Source organism: Salvelinus fontinalis, chromosome 4 (genome assembly GCF_029448725.1).
Source record: "Salvelinus fontinalis isolate EN_2023a chromosome 4, ASM2944872v1, whole genome shotgun sequence".
NCBI classification, from domain to species: domain Eukaryota; kingdom Metazoa; phylum Chordata; class Actinopteri; order Salmoniformes; family Salmonidae; genus Salvelinus; species Salvelinus fontinalis.
In genome coordinates, this window is record NC_074668.1 from 75077733 (window position 1) to 75100342 (window position 22610).

Sequence of the window (22610 nt, forward strand, 5' to 3'; positions counted from 1 at the left end):
ATCTCAAGGATGATCAATGAGCTCAATTTCGAGTATCATAGCAAATGGTATGAATACTTATGTAAATAAGATATTTCTGTCTTTCGATTCTTAATAAATTAGCAAAAGGTCTAAAAACCTGTTTTTGCTTTGTCATTATGGAGTATTGTGTGTAGATTTATGAGGGGGGGGGGGATTATTTAATCAATGTAGAATAAGGCTATAATGTAACAAATTGTGGAAAAAGTAAAGTGGTGTGAATACTTTCCGAATGCACTGTATGGGAGATTCTGGACCAGGGCTTTCCCCCACCATCAACAAAACACTAAATGATGGAATGTCGCATCCCTCCAATAGAGTTCCAGACACATCTATGCCAAGGCACATTGAAGCCGTTCTGGCTGCTCGTGGTGGCCCAACGCCCTATTAAGATACTTATATGTTGGTGTCGTCTTTATTTTGCCAGTTACCTGTATGTTCCACAGGTCATAGGCTTAAAGGCTGTCTTAGATTCATCAGGAAATGCTATATAATTTGTAGTTTACTCTACTGTAGGTGACGTCATCATTGCAGGAAAAATCGTCAGTTGAGTTTTGGAATTCGTGTGATGGACTGTTGTTTGGGAATGTTAATCTTCTCAAATAACAGGGCATTAATGCTGAAATCTTTTCAACGCATTCCTTATATGTAATTACTGAAGCTGCACCCTTGTGATGCATAACAATACTGCGCTAGATTGAAATTAATTGGAGAACCATGTTTTACATTTGATTCAATCACAGCCAACCATTCACGCTTTGGTATGTCTACACCCCCTTTTCGTCGGCTAAAAGTGGCACAAAGACGCGCTGGCTTTAGGACTTTTTACAAGTTTGGTCTTCCCCTTTAAAAGTCTGCAGCCCTAGCGGTGATCATTGGACTGAAAACTCTGCGGAGGGGAAGATGAGAATGAAATAGCTTGAACAAGAAGCCGGGATCATGGCGGCACCGCTCGGGCGGGACACTCTACCCGACCACTGGTCCTATGGAGTTTATCGAGATGGCAGGGTCTTCTTCATCAAGTGAGCATGCACTGTGATGTTTTAACTTTAAGCTTTACTGATGAAACGGGTTAATTACGCAGTTATTCACGTTCTCCTCGTCCAGTAACAGGTGTCTTGTTTCTTTCAGTGATAAAACTCACAGCACTACTTGGCTCCATCCCCGTACGGGTGAACCTGTCAACTCTGGACACATGATACGATCAGGTACGCGCAGGAATTAATAATACGATATTTCATGACTGCTGTGCACATTGTGCTTTAGCCTACCGCTTCTAGATATGTATAGATTCACGCAGCCCATTGTATTCATGTTTTAGATTTACCACTGGGATGGGAAGAAGGATTCTCGGAAGAGGGGGCCAGCTACTTCATTAAGTGAGTGCAGCTTTATGTTGTTAATGTATGGGATGTGCGTGACTCTAACGTCCGATTCGAGCTCGAATAGCTCATAGCTGTAGGCATATTGTTGTGTCTGTAGGACGCTTGAAGGCATGAGGTCTTTTAAATGCATAATTTGCAGCGGGTTGAGAAATGATGACGTTGCAATGCAAGCCATCACTTTCTTTCTCACGGTTACACATAAAAATTCCCCAGGTCTTCATGGATACAATGTTGCACTAGGACACAACGCTCTGGTTTGCTGATTCGGTTTGTCATTTATGAATGTCACAGAGAAGCCTATTGCTCCTGACTAGCCCCATATGAGACCGTTATTAGGCTACTGGCTGAACGATAACAAATGCTGTATAGCATAGACTACTGCTTCATGCAAATGTTTAGTCAGGGATTTCTGCTATGTTAGGTTATTCAGGCTTTATATGATACAGTATCTTGCAATGTCATTGCCAACAGTGGCAGTCAGTGCCGTTTAAGACGACTTTGTTTTCATGAGCATGGCCTTATTTCTATTACATCATATTGGATGACTGTCATCCATATCCATTCACCCAGTTGTCACCATATTAGCTAAAGTAATGTCATAGTCAGCATAGCTAATAGAACTAACACGTTAGTAAACCCACTACAATAATACAATAGCGTTACAGTGTACAGTCATTAAGCAGTTACACCGGCAGGCCCCACTGGCAATAAATTAGTAAAACCTAAAGCTTACCTTGACTTGGAAGAGTTCCAGTGTTGTGTTGGAAAGTCATAGCCAGCTAGCTAACATAGCATGCCTCTGTTAGAGCAGGGTGTTCCAGTAGGCTAAACTATGTAGCTGCATTTCTCTCTTGCTTCTCTATCATTTTGGAATGAGTTAATTTGTTCAAAACTGTTCAACTACTGTCTTTCTCTCTCTTTGAGTCAACTACTCACCACATTTTATGCACTGCAGTACTAGCTAGATTAATTCTCTGATCCTTTGATTGGGCGGACAACATGTCAGATCATGCTGCAAGAGCTCTGATAGGTTGGAGGGCATCCTCCGGAAGTTGTCATATTTACTGTGTAAGTTTATGGAAGGGGGTGAGAACCATGAGCCTCCTAGGTTTTGTATTGAAGTCAATGTACCCAAAGGAGGACGGAAGCTAGCTGTCCTCCGGCTACAGCATGGTTCTACCCTACAGAGTGCTGTTGAGTGTACTGTAGACCTTTTTTGCAAAATAATGTGTTTTAAGCAATTATTTGGTGACATGTGATTATATTTAGTATAGTTTTATCTTAAAAGGCTAGCTTTTTAAATGTTTTACAATTTTTATTTTTATGAACTTCAGTGAGGAGGATGCCCTCCTCACTGGATTCTTCCTCTGAGGAGCCTCCACTGATTGCCAACCACTAATTGCTATTTTTCTGGACCATTTTATTATAATTTAATAAGTAATTTATCTATAGTTTTGTCAAATCATAAAGACTGCTGTCTTTACACTTTTAGCCTAATGTATGCATCAGTTGTCTATGCTTACTTTAGGTTTCAGACAGAAATTAGCCAGGCCTATTATAAACCAGCACCTTGAAATACATTTCCTGTTATTTTGACAGAACTTCCCAAAGGTGAGATGAATGAAAATATGATTGTGTTTGACCAACGTAACCTAATGCTATATTGTTTGGAGAAAGGTCATGTTTGCTTTTCTTCAGGATCTGTAGCTAGATAATATCCTACTTTAATTTTTTAAACTTTCTTTCTATTTAGAACATCTGTGTTTGAGGAAGAGAGAGGACTGAACACACAGACACACACACACACACACACACACACACACACACACACACACACACACACACACACACACACACACACACACACACACACACACACACACACACACACACACACACACACACACACACACACACACACACTCAGATGTGATGTAATTCCCCATCTGTCCCACGGATACGCCTGCATGGAGTGTTTGAACATGTATGGTTCAGTTTTGCATCACAATAGATTGTGATTTGATTACAGACATCACAATAGGTTGACAGGCTATATTGATGCTCTATGTTGAAGTTTCATGCCAATTAACTCTTGCTTTCTGCCCACATCATTTAGAAAATAAAGGGCAATGCCAAGCAGGACTGAAAGAAATCTATTGAAATTCAGGTCACACCCTCCAATACGCAAGACCTCTACTCTCTCCATTAGCTGTGTGTGTTTGTGTGTGTGGCTGGGGAAGGGGCAGGAGAGGGGCTTGTGTGTCTGTGACCATATGGTGACAGAGATGTATAGCAGGATTACAGTCTTGAGGCAGCGAGAACAGGATCCCCAAAGTCACACTTTCTCTATCCAGAAAATGATTATGGCTCCCAAAAACCAATCCACCATATCTACCAGAGCATTCTGTCAGTCTTTGCCTTTCTCTTGGCTACTAACAGGCTGTGCTATATTTGTAGAAGTAACATTAAACCTCTCACTCTCTCTACAGTATTTTATTTGTTTACCCAGACACTCAGTAGAGAGCAATTTGCATTATCTAGCTGGGTATTTCCTTCTGCAGTGTTTCACATCATGTTTGTTGATGGGAATCAACTCTGTAGGCTGTGACTGCCAGTGTGTAGCAGATGGGTCCCTGGAAGAGGGAGAAACACACAGAGTAGATAACAGACCACTCTGAAAACCAACTGATAAATTAAGCTAACAATGACAACTGACAAGTCTACTTTTCCTAGCCACGTGCTTATACATCTGCATTACTTGCTGTTTTGGGGTTTTAGGCTGGGCTTCTGTACAGCACTTTGTGATATCTGCTAATGTGAAAAGGGCTTTATAAATACATTTGATTGATTGATACTGTAAAGCAAGTGTAGACATAGAGAATGCATGAGCAGGGGTTCCTCATTGCGAACCAATGGAAGGAGAACTCCTTCCACCATGGGTGGTTTCTTGTGGGTAGCAACTCAGTCACAGAGTTTCTAAACCCAGAGGCGCAACATCGCGGGACTTCCGGGAGCGCTTGTGAAACAGACCAAACAGATCAGGCCGGGGTTTGAGAAGTCAATGAGAGAACTGAAAACTTCTTCTTAGTTGTTAATTTTCTCAAAATCTAACAGCACAACCTAGATTCGAGCCATTGTCTTCAGTAGATAAGACAAATTGACACATTGTCTTTTTTGTCAAAAACTTTATATCGAAGGAGTGCCTTTGATTTGACCCCCTGCACATGCACAGTTTGGTGCAAAACGACTGTTAGAGCCGATGACGTGTTTCTACGCATGAGCTTAGCTAGCCAACGTTGCCATGACATCGCCTACAAGTGTGATCGGGGATTTCTATTGGAGAAGCAGTTTTAGCCTTCATACTGTACTGTCTTTGAATCAGTGTTTTCCATTAGCACATTTTCCACTTCATTTTATCTAGGCTACTTTTCATTTAACAGTTTCAATTCGGTAGTCTGTCGAGCCCTCTCCCGCTAGAATGAACAATATGCATCTTCTAGCGATCTATTGATAGGATAAGTGCCTGTCAGTCAGAAAGCAAGCAATAACAGGGAAACGTAGCAGAGAGGAAGTGGCGAAGGGAGAGGTTTCAATGTCGCCAAAATCTGTCCAAAACAAGCCCACTGCATGTCTATGGACTTATTTTGGACCTAAGCTTGTCGCCTGCCTTCCCGCCTTTGGGACAACTACTCCCATTGTTAGGGCGGAGACATGAGCATCTCGTCATTATATACAGATATCTGGTTGCAGTCACATTTCTTTACATAGAGGGAAGAGAGCATGATGCTCATGAATTTGCAAGTATTCAGACCGCTTCCCCTTTTTCACAATTTGTTACATTACAGCCCTCATAAATCTACTCACAATACTCCATAATGGCAAAGCGAAAACAGGTTTTTAGAAATGTTTGCTAATTTATTAAGAATAAAAAACAGATATCGGATTTACATAAGTATTCATACCATTTGCTATGAGACTCGAAATTGAGCTATTAGCGCGCACCACCGCTAACTAGCAAGCATTTCACATCCGTTACACTCACCCCCCTTTCGACCTCCTCCTTTTCCGCAGCAACCAGTGATCCGGGTCAACAGCATCAATGTAACAGTTTAACTTTACGTCCGTCCCCTCGCCCCGACCCGGGCGCGAACCAGGGACCCTCTGCACACATCAACAACAGTCACCCACGAAGCATCGCCCCACAAAAGCCGCGGCCCTTGCAGAGCAAGGGGAACCACTACTTCAAGGTCTCAAAGCAAGTGATGTAACCAATTGAAACGCTATTAGCGCGCACCACCGTTAACCATTTCACATCCGTTACACTCACCCCCCTTTCGACCTCCTCCTTTTTCTGCAGCAACCAGTGATCCGGGTCAACAGCATCAATGTAACAGTATAACTTTAGACCGCCCCCTCGCCCCGACACGGGCGCGAACCAGGGACCCTCTGCACACATCAACAACGGTCGCCCACGAAGCATCGTTACCCATCGCTCCACAAAGACCGCGTCCCTTTCAGAGCAAGGGGAACCACTACTTCCAGGTCTCAAAGCGAGTGACGCAACTGATTGAATCGTTATTAGCTCGCAACAGCTAACTAGCTAGCCATTTCACATCCGTTACACATGCTTGCCCCTGTCTGTGTGTGTGCATTGCGTGAGTCTAGCCATTAGCAATGATGCTAATGAAAACAGTCTTCTGGTAGATGGAAAGGCTTTCCCCAAAAACATTAAATGTTAAATACAAAGTAGCACATTCTTACCTGGCAGAATGATATCATGATTATTTTCATCAATCCAGTGGGTATTTGTTTTGCAAACTCATCACATGTGCTACAAAACACAGCTAAACAGCAACCTCTTGCTTGGTACACACTGTCACGATCGTGTGGAGGATTGACGGACCAAAACGCAGCTTTAGGAAAATAAGCCATCTCCTTTTTATTGATGAAGAAGGCAAACGAAACAAAAACACTTAAACACTAAACAAAACAAGAAAACGATCGTGAAGCTAAACAACGATGTGCACACACTGGCTACAAACGTATCACATAGACAACTACTCACAACAAATGAAAGCCTATGGCTACCCTAAATAAGGCTCCCAATCAGAGACAACCGAAATCAGCTGTCTCTAATTGGGAACTCATTCAGGTAACCATAGACTCTCCTAGACAACTAAACATACATAGACAACGCTAGACACATGTACTCAACACAAACCCATATACTACACCCAACAACCCCTTTACCATAGAAACACCCAAAACACAAACATTCCCCATGTCACACCCTGACCTAACTAAAATAATAAAGAAAACAAAGAATACTAAGGCCAGGGCGTGACATAACCCCCCCCTTAAGGTGCGAACTCCGGGCGCACCATTAACCAGTCTAGGGGAGGGTCTGGGTGGGCTTCCATCCACGGTGGCGGCTCCGGCTCTGGTCGTGGTCCCCACGTCACCACAGTCCCTAACCGCCTCCTTAGCTTCCTCCAAATGACCCCCCTCCACATTAACCCTACTGCATTAAGGGGCAGTTCCGGACTAAGGGGCAGCTCCGGACTAAGGGGCAGTACCAGGGTAAGGGGCAGTACCAGGGTCAGGGGCAGCTCCGAACTAAGGGGCAGTACCAGGGTAAGGGACAGCACCAGGATAAGGGGCAGCACCAGGATAAGGGGCAGCTCCGGACTGAGGAACGGCAGCTCCGGACTGAGGAACGGCAGCTCCGGACTGAGGAACGGCAGCTCCGGACTGAGGAACGGCAGCTCCGGACTGAGGAACGGCAGCTCCGGACTGAGGGACTGCAGCTCCGGACTGAGGGACGGCCCATGGCTGGCTGACGGATCTGGCTGCTCATGGCTAGCTGACGGATCTGGCTGCTCATGGCTAGCTGACGGATCTGGCTGCTCATGGCTAGCTGACGGATCTGGCTGCTCATGGCTAGCTGACGGATCTGCCTGCTCGTGGCTAGCTGACGGATCTGGCTGCTCGTGGCTAGCTGACGGATCTGGCTGCTCGTGGCTAGCTGACGGATCTGGCTGCTCGTGGCTAGCTGACGGATCTGGCTGCTCGTGGCTAACTGACGGATCTGGCTGCTCGTGGCTAGCTGACGGATCTGGCTGCTCGTGGCTAGCTGACGGATCTGGCTGCTCATGGCTAGCTGACGGATCTGGCTGCTCATGGCTAGCTGACGGATCTGGCTGCTCATGGCTAGCTGACGGATCTGGCTGCTCATGGCTAGCTGACGGATCTGGCTGCTCATGGCTAGCTGACGGATCTGGCTGCTCATGGCTAGCTGACGGATCTGGCTGCTCATGGCTAACTGACGGATCTGGCTGCTCATGGCTAGCTGACGGATCTGGCTGCTCATGGCTAGCTGACGGATCTGGCTGCTCATGGCTAGCTGACGGATCTGGCTGCTCATGGCTAGCTGACGGATCTGGCTGCTCATGGCTAACTGACGGATCTGGCTGCTCATGGCTAGCTGACGGATCTGGCTGCTCATGGCTAGCTGACGGATCTGGCTGCTCATGGCTAGCTGACGGATCTGGCTGCTCATGGCTGGCTGACGGATCTGGCTGCTCATGGCTGGCTGACGGATCTGGCTGCTCATGGCTGGCTGACGGATCTGGCTGCTCATGGCTGGCTGACGGATCTGGCTGCTCATGGCTGGCTGACGGATCTGGCTGCTCATGGCTGGCTGACGGATCTGGCTGCTCATGGCTAGCTGACTGCTCTGGCAGATCCTGTCTGGTTGGCGGCTCTGGCAGATCCTGTCTGGTTGGCGGCTCTGGCAGATCCTGTCTGGTTGGCGGCTCTGGCAGATCCTGTCTGGTTGGCGGCTCTGGCAGATCCTGTCTGGTTGGCGGCTCTGGCAGATCCTGTCTGGTTGGCGGCTCTGGCAGATCCTGTCTGGTTGGCGGCTCTGGCAGATCCTGTCTGGTTGGCGGCTCTGGCAGATCCTGTCTGGTTGGCGGCTCTGGCAGATCCTGTCTGGTTGGCGGCTCTGGCAGATCCTGTCTGGTTGGCGGCTCTGGCGGATCCTGTCTGGTTGGCGGCTCTGGCGGCTCCTGTCTGGTTGGCGGCTCTGGCGGCTCCTGTCTGGTTGGCGGCTCTGGCGGCTCCTGTCTGGCGGACGGCTCTGTAGGCTCCTGTCTGGCGGACGGCTCTGTAGGCTCATGGCAGACGGGCGGCTTTGCAGGCTCATGGCAGACGGGCGGCTTTGCAGGCTCATGGCAGACGGATGGCTCAGACGGCGCTGGGGAGACGGATGGCTCAGATGGCGCTGGGGAGACGGATGGCTCAGATGGCGCTGGGGCAGACGGGCAGTTCAGGCATCGCTGTGCAGACGGCAGACTCCTGCCGGCTGAGGCGCACTGTAGGCCTGGTGCGTGGTGCCGGGACTGGTGGCACCGGGCTGGGGACACGCATCTCAGGGCTAGTGCGGGGAGCAGCAACAGGACGCACAGGACTCTGGGGACACACAGGAGGCTTGGTGCGTGGTTTAGGCACTGGTGGTAAAGGGCTGGAGACACGCACCATATGGCTAGTGCGTGGAGGAGGCACTGGTGGTACTGGGTTGGGGCGGGGAGGTGGCGCCGGAAATACCGGACCGTGCAGGCGTACTGGCTCCCTTGAGCGCCGAGCCTGCCCAACCTTACCTGGTTGTATGCTCCCCGTCGCCTGACCAGTGCGGGGAGGTGGAATAACCCGCACCGGCCTATGTAGGCGAACCGGGGACACCATGCGTAAGGCTGGTGCCATGTATGCCGGCCCGAGGAGACGCACTGGTGACCAGATGCGTTGGGCAGGCTTCATGACATACGGCTCAACGCTCAGTCTAGCCCGGCCGATACGTGGAGCTGAAATGTACCGAACCGGGCTATGCACGCGTACAGGAGACACCGTGCGCTCTACTGCGTAACACGGTGTCTGCCCGTACTCTCGCTCTCCACGGTAAGTACAGGGAGTAGGCGCAGGTTTCCTACCTGACTTCGCCACACTCCCTTTAAGGCCCCCCCCAAGAAATTTTTGGGTTGTACTCACGGGCTTCCAGCCTTGTCTCCGTGCTGCCTCCTCATATCGCCTCCTCTCGGCTTTAGCTGCCTCCAGCTCTTCACGAGGAAGGCGATATTCTCCCGGTTGTGCCCACGGCCCCTTACCATCCAGTATCTCCTCCCATGTCCACGAATCCTGTGTAGGTGGGTCCTGTTGCCGCTTTCCATGCCGCTTGGTCCTGTAATGGTGAGTAGTTCTGTCACGATCGTGTGGAGGATTGACGGACCAAAACGCAGCTTTAGGAAAATAAGCCATCTCCTTTTTATTGATGAAGAAGGCAAACGAAACAAAAACACTTAAACACTAAACAAAACGATCGTGAAGCTAAACAACGATGTGCACACACTGGCTACAAACGTATCACATAGACAACTACTCACAACAAATGAAAGCCTATGGCTACCCTAAATAAGGCTCCCAATCAGAGACAACCGAAATCAGCTGTCTCTAATTGGGAACTCATTCAGGTAACCATAGACTCTCCTAGACAACTAAACATACATAGACAACGCTAGACACATGTACTCAACACAAACCCATATACTACACCCAACAACCCCTTTACCATAGAAACACCCAAAACACAAACATTCCCCATGTCACACCCTGACCTAACTAAAATAATAAAGAAAACAAAGAATACTAAGGCCAGGGCGTGACACACACTTTAATTAAAGGGTAACTACACCCAAAAATGTAGATGTCTCAGTTTTTTCCCAGACCTCAAAGTGGTCTCACGATGTGGTTTAAACATTGTTGTGGACTTAGAACCTCCAATGTATTTATTTATCAAAAAAGTGTTATTTTGAGAGAGAACCTAAAAAAATGGTGAAAAACCAAAACCTAGACAAACAAAACCTTGAATTTATTTACTCTATTTTTGTTTTAATGAAATTATATAATTTGAATAACATTATTATGGCATATATTGCAGTAAAACTGTAAATAAGACTTTAATCTCAAGAGGAGACAGGTTAAATGTTAAAGGTTTAATGTTCTCTTACTTAGAAAATAGTCCTGGTCATATAGGCTTAGACCTAGTCAATCACCAAAACAGCTAACAATACACTGAATTCATACATTTTCAATCATTTAAATTGTAAAGTCATGTCTTTCTACACAATACCACAAATCATTTTTATAATCAGGGAGGTAAACTCAAAGTGTTTAATAATTTTCCTGTGTATTTCAAATGGAATCATGTAGCAGAGGACACCAAAATAGAGCTCTTACGGCAAAAAATGTTGAGCGCCTAGCTGGCTACTTTTTCTATTTGTCTGGCTACTGTATGTACTTGTGGAAAACACTGGCAACTCTGTCCACAATCATGCCCCTTTTAGTTTGCCTCACTTGCCCCAGTCAGAGAGCCTGCCATAAAGTGCTTTCTACTGCTATGGTTGTATTCTTGTTTGTGTGAATAGTTTGTTGAATGTGGGAAATGATGGGGAGCAAACAAAGTCTGGTCCAAGTGACACACAGCACAAACATGAGCCTCACTATAACACGATTGTGTTAATATTGGAATATGAAGTTCTCCTGACTCAAAGCAGTTGTAATAATTAATTGATAACTAATGAAAGTATTCTGTGTTTGTAGACAGATGCTTTCTAGTGCTTAGCAACACTGGTGTGGATGGGTTGATGCCCATTCAAGTCTGCTGTGTTCCTCAGTAGTCTCAGACAGACTCAGTCTGCTGTGTTCCTCAGTAGTCTCAGACAGACTCAGTCTGCTGTGTTCCTCAGTAGTCTCAGACAGACTCAGTCTGCTGTGTTCCTCAGTAGTCTCAGACAGACTCAGTCTGCTGTGTTCCTCAGTAGTCTCAGACAGACTCAGTCTGGTGTGTTCCTCAGTAGTCTCAGACAGACTCAGTCTGGTGTGTTCCTCAGTAGTCTCAGACAGACTCAGTCTGCTGTGTTCCTCAGTAGTCTCAGACAGACTCAGTCTGGTGTGTTCCTCAGTAGTCTCAGACAGACTCAGTCTGCTGTGTTCCTCAGTAGTCTCAGACAGACTCAGTCTGCTGTGTTCCTCAGTAGTCTCAGACAGACTCAGTCTGCTGTGTTCCTCAGTAGTCTCAGACAGACTCAGTCTGCTGTGTTCCTCAGTAGTCTCAGACAGACTCAGTCTGCTGTGTTCCTCAGTAGTCTCAGACAGACTCAGTCTGGTGTGTTCCTCAGTAGTCTCAGACAGACTCAGTCTGCTGTGTTCCTCAGTAGTCTCAGACAGACTCAGTCTGTTGTGTTCCTCAGTAGACTCAGACAGACTCAGTCTGCTGTGTTCCTCAGTAGTCTCAGACAGACTCAGTCTGTTGTGTTCCTCAGTAGTCTCAGACAGACTCAGTCTGTTGTGTTCTTCAGTAGACTCAGACAGACTCAGTCTGCTGTGTTCCTCAGTAGTCTCAGACAGACTCAGTCTGCTGTGTTCCTCAGTAGTCTCAGACAGACTCAGTCTGCTGTGTTCCTCAGTAGTCTCAGACAGACTCAGTCTGCTGTGTTCCTCAGTAGTCTCAGACAGACTCAGTCTGCTGTGTTCCTCAGTAGACTCAGACAGACTCAGTCTGCTGTGTTCCTCAGTAGTCTCAGACAGACTCAGTCTGCTGTGTTCCTCAGTAGACTCAGACAGACTCAGTCTGCTGTGTTCCTCAGTAGTCTCAGACAGACTCAGTCTGGTGTGTTCCTCAGTAGTCTCAGACAGACTCAGTCTGCTGTGTTCCTCAGTAGTCTCAGACAGACTCAGTCTGCTGTGTTCCTCAGTAGTCTCAGACAGACTCAGTCTGCTGTGTTCCTCAGTAGTCTCAGACAGACTCAGTCTGCTGTGTTCCTCAGTAGTCTCAGACAGACTCAGTCTGCTGTGTTCCTCAGTAGTCTCAGACAGACTCAGTCTGCTGTGTTCCTCAGTAGTCTCAGACAGACTCAGTCTGCTGTGTTCCTCAGTAGTCTCAGACAGACTCAGTCTGCTGTGTTCCTCAGTAGTCTCAGACAGACTCAGTCTGGTGGGACCGTGGGAGTATAACTCATTCAGCACAGCACACACCTACCTGTATGTAAGGCACTGATATCCATGTCCTCCCATCTGCCAACTAAACAGCCCAGTGCAAGATAGATTCAGATTGTCTGTGCCGCTGTCTTCCTCCCTATGTTGCATTGGAAATGTGTTGCTCTGAGATGGAGGACTCGTACCACAGACAATTCAATGCACCTTATGTAAACACTATAGAAACAACTGAGGCAGGAAGCTGGCATTCAGACATGTGAGTTTTTAAAAGGGCAAAGAAAATGATTGTAGAAATTTGTTATAGCTGACACTTTGATTGTGTGCTGCATGAAGGGAGTCATTGTGCCCGTCTCTCTGGCCTCTGAGAAAAGAGAACAACAGGCCAACCCGGAGATGTATGATGGCCCAAATGTCAGCCATGCTGTAAAATCAATTGGTTATTTGTTGCTGAAATGACTTGATGGAAGCAAGGATCCTGTTTTGGTCTTCTTCTCTGGCTCTAGCTGGACATTGTGTCTTTGTCGTTGTGCTGTTTTAACATTGGTGGGTTAGGTAACAGCAGATTTCTGAGAACCAAACAGACGACAGGGACAGGCCAAGTCCCGACTGTCCTACAACCCTCTTCTCACATTAGAATTCCCATAAAGTATGGCTGTGGTTTCAACACAATTCAAACTTGACACTCTTCCCAAGTTCAGAATGGAAAAAGTGTTCTCTTTGTTCCACTCTACTGCTACTTTACCTAAGGTTAATCAAATCAGTTAGTTACTGCAGTATAGTTGCATGTTTTTACACCAGGTCTGGAACTGTAGATTCCAAGTAACTACATGTGTGTTCATGTCTTGGAAGAGCCAATGAGAGATGTTGAGTTTGTCCTTGTGATGTGCTTGGCCTCTTTATTATCCCTCATTGGGGAATTATTAATTTCTGCTGATGTGGCTTCTGTTATTTTCACCTAATGGTGGGCTCTTCAATACTTCACAGTGGACCGGTCACATCAGAGCTTTATTTGATTTACTGACATCTTGGACGGCGACAGGTTTCTCTACATTTGTCCCATGTGTCTTTAAGGTAATTATGGGTGAGTCGTTGAATGCATAGCCCACCTGCCTGCCCGGTCACCCAGCACTCAGCTAATTAAACACTGTGAGTGGAGGCATGGGCTGGTTAATTCATCAATCCTCCAGTCTCTCAGAAATATGACAGTCAACTGTGAAGTCAAGCTTTGTATGACTGATAGCCCCTGTCAAAAAGCTAAACTCTTTTCAAACCACAGTCATATTTACTCCATGACTGACATAGATGTGGTTGAGGTCTCATCCAAACAGTAGCACTTTAGGTTGAAGTCTCCCATAATCATTGGATGGAGCTGTCTGTATAGGTTTCTGGGGTCCCTCCCTTCCCTCCTCCCCCTGCTGTCCAGGGAGCATGCTGTGACAGGCTGAGCGGAATCCAAGTCCACATGGCGCTGCCGTGACAACGGTCTGCTGGTTGTGTAGCGGGTTGCTGGTGGAAACCAGCGGAGCTAGAGTACAAAGAAGGGATTGTTGAGACAGGCAGCGCGGTCGTAGTAAAACTCACATTAATTTACATGTAGGCCAGTGGAGGAATGGAGGTTAGTGCTCTGCCTAGTGCTCTCTAACATGGTGGGTTAGTTAGATAACCTCTCCTGTCTCAGAGTGGACCAGGGCTCTTTGGCTGTTACTTTAATCTGGCACTATATTAATGACTTGCATTTCTTTAGAATTCTTTCTACTCAGACTGAGGTATTTATTTTGATAAAATCTACTCCGAAGAAATGAATGTTGTTTCAATTGGTTTTAAGTAGCTACACTAGAGCCTGTGAAGTGGTTTTCCCAGTTTTTCCCCCAGAAAATGTATAGCTGGAACAGTCAATGCTTTGGGAAAAGTGCAGCTCTATAGCTCCCCCAGGGGAGAAATAATCCAATTGAGGTACAATGGTGTCCTGTTGGGACAATGTTGCTATTGTTGTTTGGGGTTTTCAAACCTGCGGGACTGGCAGGGGGAAGTGTACGATATCCATATAGACCCACACAGACTCCATAAACGCACACAGACTTCCTCTCTTCTATATCCCTCCACTTTTGTTCTTAATAAGAAATGATGGTTCCATCAATCTTTTATTATTTATCTCAGATCTCTGTGCTTCTTTGCCACCTCCCTCCAGTCTTCTAATTGGTATTGTCTGTTCTGTGTTACAGTGGCACTCTGGGAAGAATGAGTTAATTAGCCATAAAATGTAGCAGAAGTGAAGCAAAACACTTTAAATGGAGATTAAAGGCAGCTCAGTTTCCCTACAGGCGTTTATCTCTAGGCTCCACTAATAAAGCATTCTCTTTCTGCATACAGCAAATCCACGCTTCACTGGTGCAGAGATCCAAGTCGCCAAATGAAGGAAGGCTACAAAAACTTCACAATGCTTGAGTTGACCTTTGGCCTCAGCATACCAAGATCCCCTTGTTCTGAAGGAACATGTGTTTGAATGGTAATGATCATCTCCGTCAATGCAGGTGACAAGGTTAATCTGCTCAGCAAACCTAGTCAAGTTTAGCAAATTCAAACGTTTTTGGCGGTTACATCAGTACCTGTCTTCAACTCTTTGAGGGCTTTTGAAACTGCCAAAAATACCTTTGATTATTCAGTGCTGACTTTCAAACTGCCACAGAGAGTGGAAGAACTTTAGCAGTTTTTTCAACTTCTCTATTTTCGCTGGGGCTGCTTGACCCTAGTGGATCGTTTAAAAAAAATAGTTTTTTGACAGACTTCCTTTTAAAGTGTATCCCCAACTGTTCCTTTCATCCTGGTGAGACAGGAAGAAAAAGAGTCGTGTTGAGTCGTTCTGGAAGGTAATTCTAAGGAAACACACTTCTATTTTATTCTTACAGCAACGTGTTGACGGCTGTCATTTCTGTCTTTGTTATGACTCAGTGTTGGCAGGTCTGGTGTGCTTTCTAGGAAAGCCTATATGCACCACAGACACTGAATACACTTTCATTACTTTAATCATTATGGCCTCATCATAACAGTTCAATTGACCACCCAGAACTAAGTCCTGATTCCCTCAGGTAGATGTACTGTAGGTAAGATGGTCTGGACAGTATTGAATTTGTCCATTAATGTCATGTTTGCTTCAAGGACTATGGAATTAGATGGGAATTGATTGAAATGCAGATATTTCTGTGTCAAGTGGCAGAGGGAGAGATGACGGGGGAGTGATAAGAAGCATGCCACTGAATACCAATCAGACAGACCTCCCTGTATCAGCCCCAGCCGCAGCCAAGCTGCTCTCAATGCAGTAGGCTGGAGGTGGGTTTAACTGCTGTTATCCCATTGAAACTAATAGAAAGTTGAAAACTCCATTCAAAGAGCTGTTCATCTTCTCTCATATGCAGAAAGATTGACCACAGAGTAAACATCCTCTTTCTGTGAAGGTATTTTATTCCAGGTTATATGAAGCAGTATGCCCCCCTGGGATTCGGGCCAACAACCTACAGTTTTCATAGTCTTTTCTCTGGCTAGTCTGAAACTATACTGCTACCCACTCTTACATGCCGGTAGTGGTGTTTAGTGGTTTCCTGCTGAGAAGTGGAATTCCACAGTTCCCACTGCTCAACCATGTGGCTGTTTCATTCAGCCCAGGGCGTCTATGAGAGGTCAGACTGCAGGGTGGCTTAAAGCTGTCTTTTCTATTTGTTTCCAAGTATGCTCTGTATGCATTGGCTATGATGGCTACAAAGAATCCTCACCCCCTGTCTCTCACACTTCAGCATGTTGGTGAGATGTGCTGTCTGTCTGATCCAGTGTGTAAATAACAGTCCTTGTCCTACTCCTTTCTCAGCTGTTTGTTAAGACCATGATGTGACCTTCACCTGACATTAGTGATTCTGAGAGGGTTTTGTCTCCTCTCTTTGTCTAGCCCCCCCCCCCCCCCCCCCCAGTGTGTATGTCAAGCTCTCCAATCACTCTGAAATCGCTCCTTGCCATGCTGAAGGCTGTAATCAGTGAATGACTGGGCTCTTCTGCATTGTGTCAACCTCCATTCAGTGCTGACTTTCAAACTGCCACAGAGAGTGGAAGAACTTTAGCAGTTTTTTCAACTTCTCTATTTTCGCTGGGGCTGCTTGACCCTAGTGGATCGTTTAAAAAAAATAGTTTTTTGACAGACTTCCTTTTAAAGTGTATCCCCAACTGTTCCTTTCATCCTGGTGACACAGGAAGAAAAAGAGTCGTGTTGAGTCATGCCACTCACCACCATGGCATCAGCAGCACTACTAGGCAGTCACTTTTTCACCCCCAAATACATACTTGGATCTGTTAGGTGATACAGTATTTAATCACTCAGGTAAATCATAATCAAAACAAATACGTCTCTTTCTTAGCTGGTCAACTTTCACGTAATGCTGTTGAATACTCAGAAGCACTTTGCCAGTCCGTTTGTGGGCTGAACTGACAGCTCTAGCATTGTGTGTGGTGTGTGTGTGATGTGCTGAGAGGGGAGGCAGGATAGTCATGCCCTCCTGTGTTCTGGCCCTCTCTCCCTGGCTCTCTCCCTCCCTGATGTTTGGAGAAAGAGGGTGTAGTGATTATCCTGAATTTTTGGAGGCAGTAGGCAGAGGCTGTGGCAGGGCCCTTTGCCGTGACAAGACTTTTTAATGATTTCCTGTTTTGGCAGAAGCTGTTTGCAGTGGGGCTGCAGCAGGGGTACAGGGGCTATAGTGCTCTCCTCTCTGAGAATACTTTACCTGCTGCAGAATGAATCATTTATCCTGTGGAAGTGGGAGAGGAAACAATGTGTTAGCTTAACACTGCCCCTGAGCACATAGTCTGTCTGGAGTTATTGGAGATGCCAGGATCCATTCTAAAATAAATGACATGTCAAATAGGGGGTGCTTATAAACTCAGCAAAAAAAGAAACATCCCTTTTTCAGGACCCTGTCTGAATCCAAATAACTTCACAGATCTTCATTGTAAAGGGTTTAAACACTGTTTCCCATGCTTGTTCAATGAACCATAAACAATTCATGAACATGCACCTGTGCAACGGTCGTTAAGACACTAACAGCTTACAGACGGTAGGCAATTAAGGTCACAGTTATGAAAACTTAGGACACTAAAGAGGCCTTTCTACTGACTCTGAAAAACACTAAATGAAAGATGCCCAGGGTCCCTGCTCATCTGCGTGAACATGCCTTAGGCATGCTGCAAGGAGGCATGAGGACTGCAGGTGTGGCCAGGGCAATACATTGCAATGTCCGTACTGTGAGACGCTTAAGGCAGCGCTACAGGGAGACAGACAGCGGACAGTTGATCGTCCTCACAGTGGCAGACCACATGTAACAACACCTGCACAGGATCGGTACATCCGAACATCACACCTGTGGGACAGGTACAGGATGGCAACAACAACTGCCCGAGTTACACCAGGAACGCACAATCCCTCCATCAGTGCTCAGACTGTTCGCAATAGGCTGAGAGAGGCTGGACTGAGGGCTTGTAGGCCTGAAGGCAGGTCGTCACCAGACATCACCAGCAACAACGTTGCCTATGGGCACAAACCCACCGTCACTGGACCAGACATGACTGGCAAAAGGTGCTCTTCACTGACGAGTCGCGGTTTTGTCTCACCAGGGGTGATGGTCGGATTCGCGTTTATCGTCGAAGGCATGAGCGTTACACCGAGGCCTGTACTCTGGAGCGGGATCGATTTGGAGGTGGAGGGTCCGTTATGGTCTGGGGCGGTGTGTCACAGCATCATCGGACTGAGCTTATTGTCATTGCAGGCAATCTCAATGCTGTGCGTAACAGGGAAGACAACCTCCTCCCTCATATGGTACCCTTCCTGCAGGCTCATCCTGACATTACCCTCCAGCATGACAATGCCACCAGCCATACTGCTCGTTCTGTGCGTGATTTCCTGCAAGACAGGAATATCAGTGTTCTGCCATGGCCAATGAAGCGCCCGTATCTCAATCCCATTGAGCACGTCTGGGACCTGTTGGATCGGAGGGTGAGGGCATTCCCCCCAGAAATGTCCGGGAACTTGCAGGTGCCTTGGTAGAAGAGTGGGGTAACATCTCACAGCAAGAACTGGCAAATCTGGTGCAGTCCATGAGGAGGAGATGCACTGCAGTATTTAATGCAGCTGGTGGCCACACCAGATACTGACTGTTACTTTTGATTTTGACCCCCCCTTTGTTCAGGGACACATTATTCCATTTCTGTTAGTCACATGTCTGTGGAACTTGTTCAGTTTACGTCTCAGTTGTTGAATCTTGTTATGTTCATAGAAATATGTACAGTTAAGTTTTCTGAAAATAAACACAGTTGACAGTGAGAGGACGTTTCTTTTTTTGCTGAGTTTATTTGTCCTGTTTCACTGCATGTACAAGTGGAGCAATTAGGGTTAGGTGTCTTGTTTCAAGGGCAGATTATTAACAGGTTGAAGTTAATACTAGTACATAATAGATAGGTTTTATAAAGCGCTTTTCAAGGAGCCATATATGTTTTGTTTACTTATACTGTAAGGCTGTTTTGTCATTTGTCACAAATAGACTGGTGTCATGTCTAAATGTCCATCCAGGTCTCCAGTTTCCACATTCATCTTGTCCTAACCTGTGTAATGGTTTGAACAGCCACTCAAGGCCAAGGTGTTAGGAACACAGCTGTCATGTCAACGTCATGTTCGTGGTGACAGATTAGGGTGATGGCAGTTTAAGAACATAGACAGGGTTGGGGGTATAACACTGCACTGAATGAAAGGGAGCAGGACAAAGAGTGGATTGAGAGGCTGATACAGTGGGTGGCTATGTACTGCAGAGCTGGGAAACAGGCATTCCATCACTCACCAAAAGGACTTTTGATATATTTTACTCTGGAGCCTGCAATGAATACATTAACAGTTGTCAGGGCAGAGATGAGACAATCTTCTTCCTGTGGTGAGCTACATTATAGAGGATGGGCCAGTCATGGTCCAGATGGTCAGAGACAGAGCAGGGTGGCCAGCAGCAGGGCAGCAGAGGAGAGGCTAGTGGGGCCAGGATGGGAACCTGCTGCAGCTGCATACCTCTTGGTCAGGAGGCTAAATGCCTGGCTGAACATGAGCTGGAGGCTGCCGGACAAGACAGGGAGGAGACCATAGAACAAGAAAAAGACAGGGAGGAGACCATAGAAGACATGGAGGAGACCATAGAAGAAGACCGGGAGGAAACAATAGAAGAAGAAGGTGCAAGGTAATGCCTCAGAAGATTCGGTTGGCAAAATAAATAATGATAGATGATAACACCTTGAAAATGTATACACTTTTATTGTAGGCTGAAAGTTTAAGCATTGACATACAACTGTATACAAAACATTAAGAACACCTGTTCTTTCTATTATATGGACTGACCAAGTGAATCCAGGTGAAAGCTATGATCCCTTATTGATGTCACTTGTTAAATCCACTTCAATCAGTGTAGATGATGCTTTATATAGATGCTTTATCTTGGCCAGGTCGCAGTTGTAAATGAGAGCTTGTTCTCAACTAGCTTACCTGGTTAAATAAAGGTGAAATAAAACATTTTTAAAAATGAAGGGGAGACAATGTAGACATGGATTGTGTATGTGTGCCATTCAGAGGTTGAATGGGCAAGATAAAATATGTACGTGCCTTTGAACATGGTATGGTAGTAGGTGCCAGGTGCACCAGTTCGTGTCAAGAACTGCAACACTGCTGGGTTTTTCACATTCAACAGTTTCCTGTGTGTATCAAGAATGGTCCACTACCCAAAGGACATCCAGCCAACTTGACACAACTGTGGGAAACATTGGAGTCAACATGGGCCAGCATTCCTATGGAACGCTTTCGACACCTTGTAGAGTCCATGCCCCATCGAATTGAGGCTGTTCTGAGTGCAAAAAGGGAATTCAATATTAGGAAGGTGTTCCTAATGTTTGGTATACGTATTGTATTTGCATGTGCAGTATCTCTTGGGAAGGAAGTTGGCTGAGGGAAAAACAGCTGAGGTGGATAATAGTTTGTGAGTTGTGGAATGCTTGTGGTTGGTCTCTTGTCATTTGTCTCTCTCTTCATGAGGTAGAGGGAGGATCCTGTGCACCTCAAGAGTTGTTTCCAATGCCCCTCTGGAGGGAAAACACTGGGTCTGTTCCTACTGATTTAAATTCACATGACAGCAGCTCCTCGGCTGCCTGCCTGCCTGCCTGCCTGCCTGCCTGCCTGCCTGCCTGCTTGTCTGCCTGCCGCATTCTGTCAGAAAGACACTGGGAGTGGAGACACTGCAGAAATATGCTGCAGGTTTCCCTCATTTCTCAGACAGGAAAAGTTTTGATTGGCACAGAGGGAGGAATGAGCAAATGCTTATTAACAAGAGAAAGTCAGTGAGCCCCCATGCAGAATTCCCAGTGTTTGGTTAGGAAGTGTGGGATTGACTGGAATCTCCTGATGGGCTTCCAAGCTCCTCTGTTTTGTAAATGGAAATTCTGGCGCTGAGATTTTCACTCTCCCAACCGAGCTCCGTGGAACACTGAACATCCCTTCTGCATGCTTCATGGATTTAAGTTTCATTTGCAAAATGTTCCGACGTTTGTGTGTTGTATTGTCTCTGTTCTGTGGTGTCTATTATTTTCCTTTTGTGTCTGTTCTTGTCCTTTTAATGGCTTGATTTGATAACTGTGAAAGACATGGGCAGCATTTTCCATGAATTTGTCTTAGTTGTTAAATCCTAGACATTTGTCACACTATGGAAATAATTATTCTATATTGCATTTATTACTGGGCAAGGTTGGGATTCCTCAAATTCTCTGTCAAGTGTAGGAGTGTGTTTCTCAGTTTGTAGTGTAAATCAACGTGTCTGATGCTATAGACCTTCTGTATGTGTGTCATCACACTGGGGACGTCATCCAACCTGAAAATATCCCTCAAATGATCCTCCAGCTAGAGCCCCTAATGCCTGGGGCTTTGCCTCTGACAGGGCTTGAGAAGTTCAGTCCTAGCTGGTTTTTGGATCTCACAGGGTACAGCTCGCCTCCAGTAAACGTGAAATCATAGAGTTTATAAGATCATGGTCTGCACCAGTTAGTGACTGTGGATTTTGTGATTGAATATTGCTGTTCACGTTAACAGATTATTGAGTGTGAAAACCTCAATTGGAAAGCTCTATCTGCTGTATGCCACTGAAAGCAGATCTGGAGCAATTTCATTTACTGCAGCAGTTATTGAACACATCGACCACATGGGAGTGTGAGGACTCAGCCCGATGCAATTTAATTTGGTCCGTTGTGCAAAGATGCAAAACAAATTGTTTGTTCATGATGGAGTGGATTCTCCCCCCATCCACTGTAAAGTGGGTTGGCTGTGCTTTGTGCTAACTGCATTAGGTCTACTGTATATTATCCTGTATATTATATCACCCTCTAGCTTGAACAGAGAGAAATAGGCTAGTTGTTTTAAAAAGTATTCTGTGGTTTCTACAGCTATTATTGTTAGTTTTACAGATGCCATATGAGTTTCTGACAGGAGTGTCCATACAGTAATCCTGTGGCTGTTGTGAGAAGTGTAGAGGGAGATTAATGCCACTGAGTAGAGATGGTAGACACACATGGCTGACTAAAGTAACACATTGGCGGCCGTCCCGTCCCAGGCTGTTGTGGCACATCAAACAGTAATGGCTCTATTGATTTCTACTATTTATGTGTCTAATTATGGCTGGGCAGTGGTTAGTTGTCTTTAGCTGCCCGACTGTGGCCCCCAGTTATAACTCTGTGGCTCCTTAATTCACTGAGGCATGAGTGATCAGAGGACAAATAGCCCAGGGCTTTGGGCATGGCAGTGCCTCAGGACATTAAAGACTGGTGAAATATCTGTAGAGGGAGAGAAAAGTCATCTCTGTCTGAATGAATCATCCTCTGGTCACTGGAGTGTGTGTGTGTGTGTGTGTGTGTGTGTGTGTGTGTGTGTGTGTGTGTGTGTGTGTGTGTGTGTGTGTGTGTGTGTGTGTGTGTGTGTTTGTGTGTGTGTGTGCCTGTGATGTGTGTGTGCGTTTGTGTGTGTGTAATGTGGAACACAGTCAGATAGGTTGAACTATGGTTGTTCTCAGATCAACCACTAGGTATTGCTGTTGAATCTTCTTCAACCACTCT

General features: G+C 46.1%; 1 protein-coding gene across 11 annotated transcripts in view; it reads left to right on the forward strand.

The window, feature by feature from the left end:
* Positions 1-855: 855 nt before the first annotated feature.
* The window catches only part of LOC129854399 (pleckstrin homology domain-containing family A member 7-like), a 154109-nt gene continuing 132354 nt past the window's right edge, over positions 856-22610 (forward strand). For 3 of the 11 annotated variants that reach the window (XM_055921388.1, XM_055921393.1, XM_055921392.1), the window contains exon 1: positions 19381-19702. In XM_055921388.1, the coding sequence (XP_055777363.1) occupies positions 19428-19702 (275 nt within the window). In that variant the 5' untranslated portion in view covers positions 19381-19427. Of the gene's footprint in view, positions 1041-1149; positions 1227-1339; positions 1398-19376; positions 19703-22610 lie in introns of those variants that run through there. The other 8 variants (XM_055921386.1, XM_055921394.1, XM_055921389.1 and 5 more) reach the window with 8 other exon arrangements.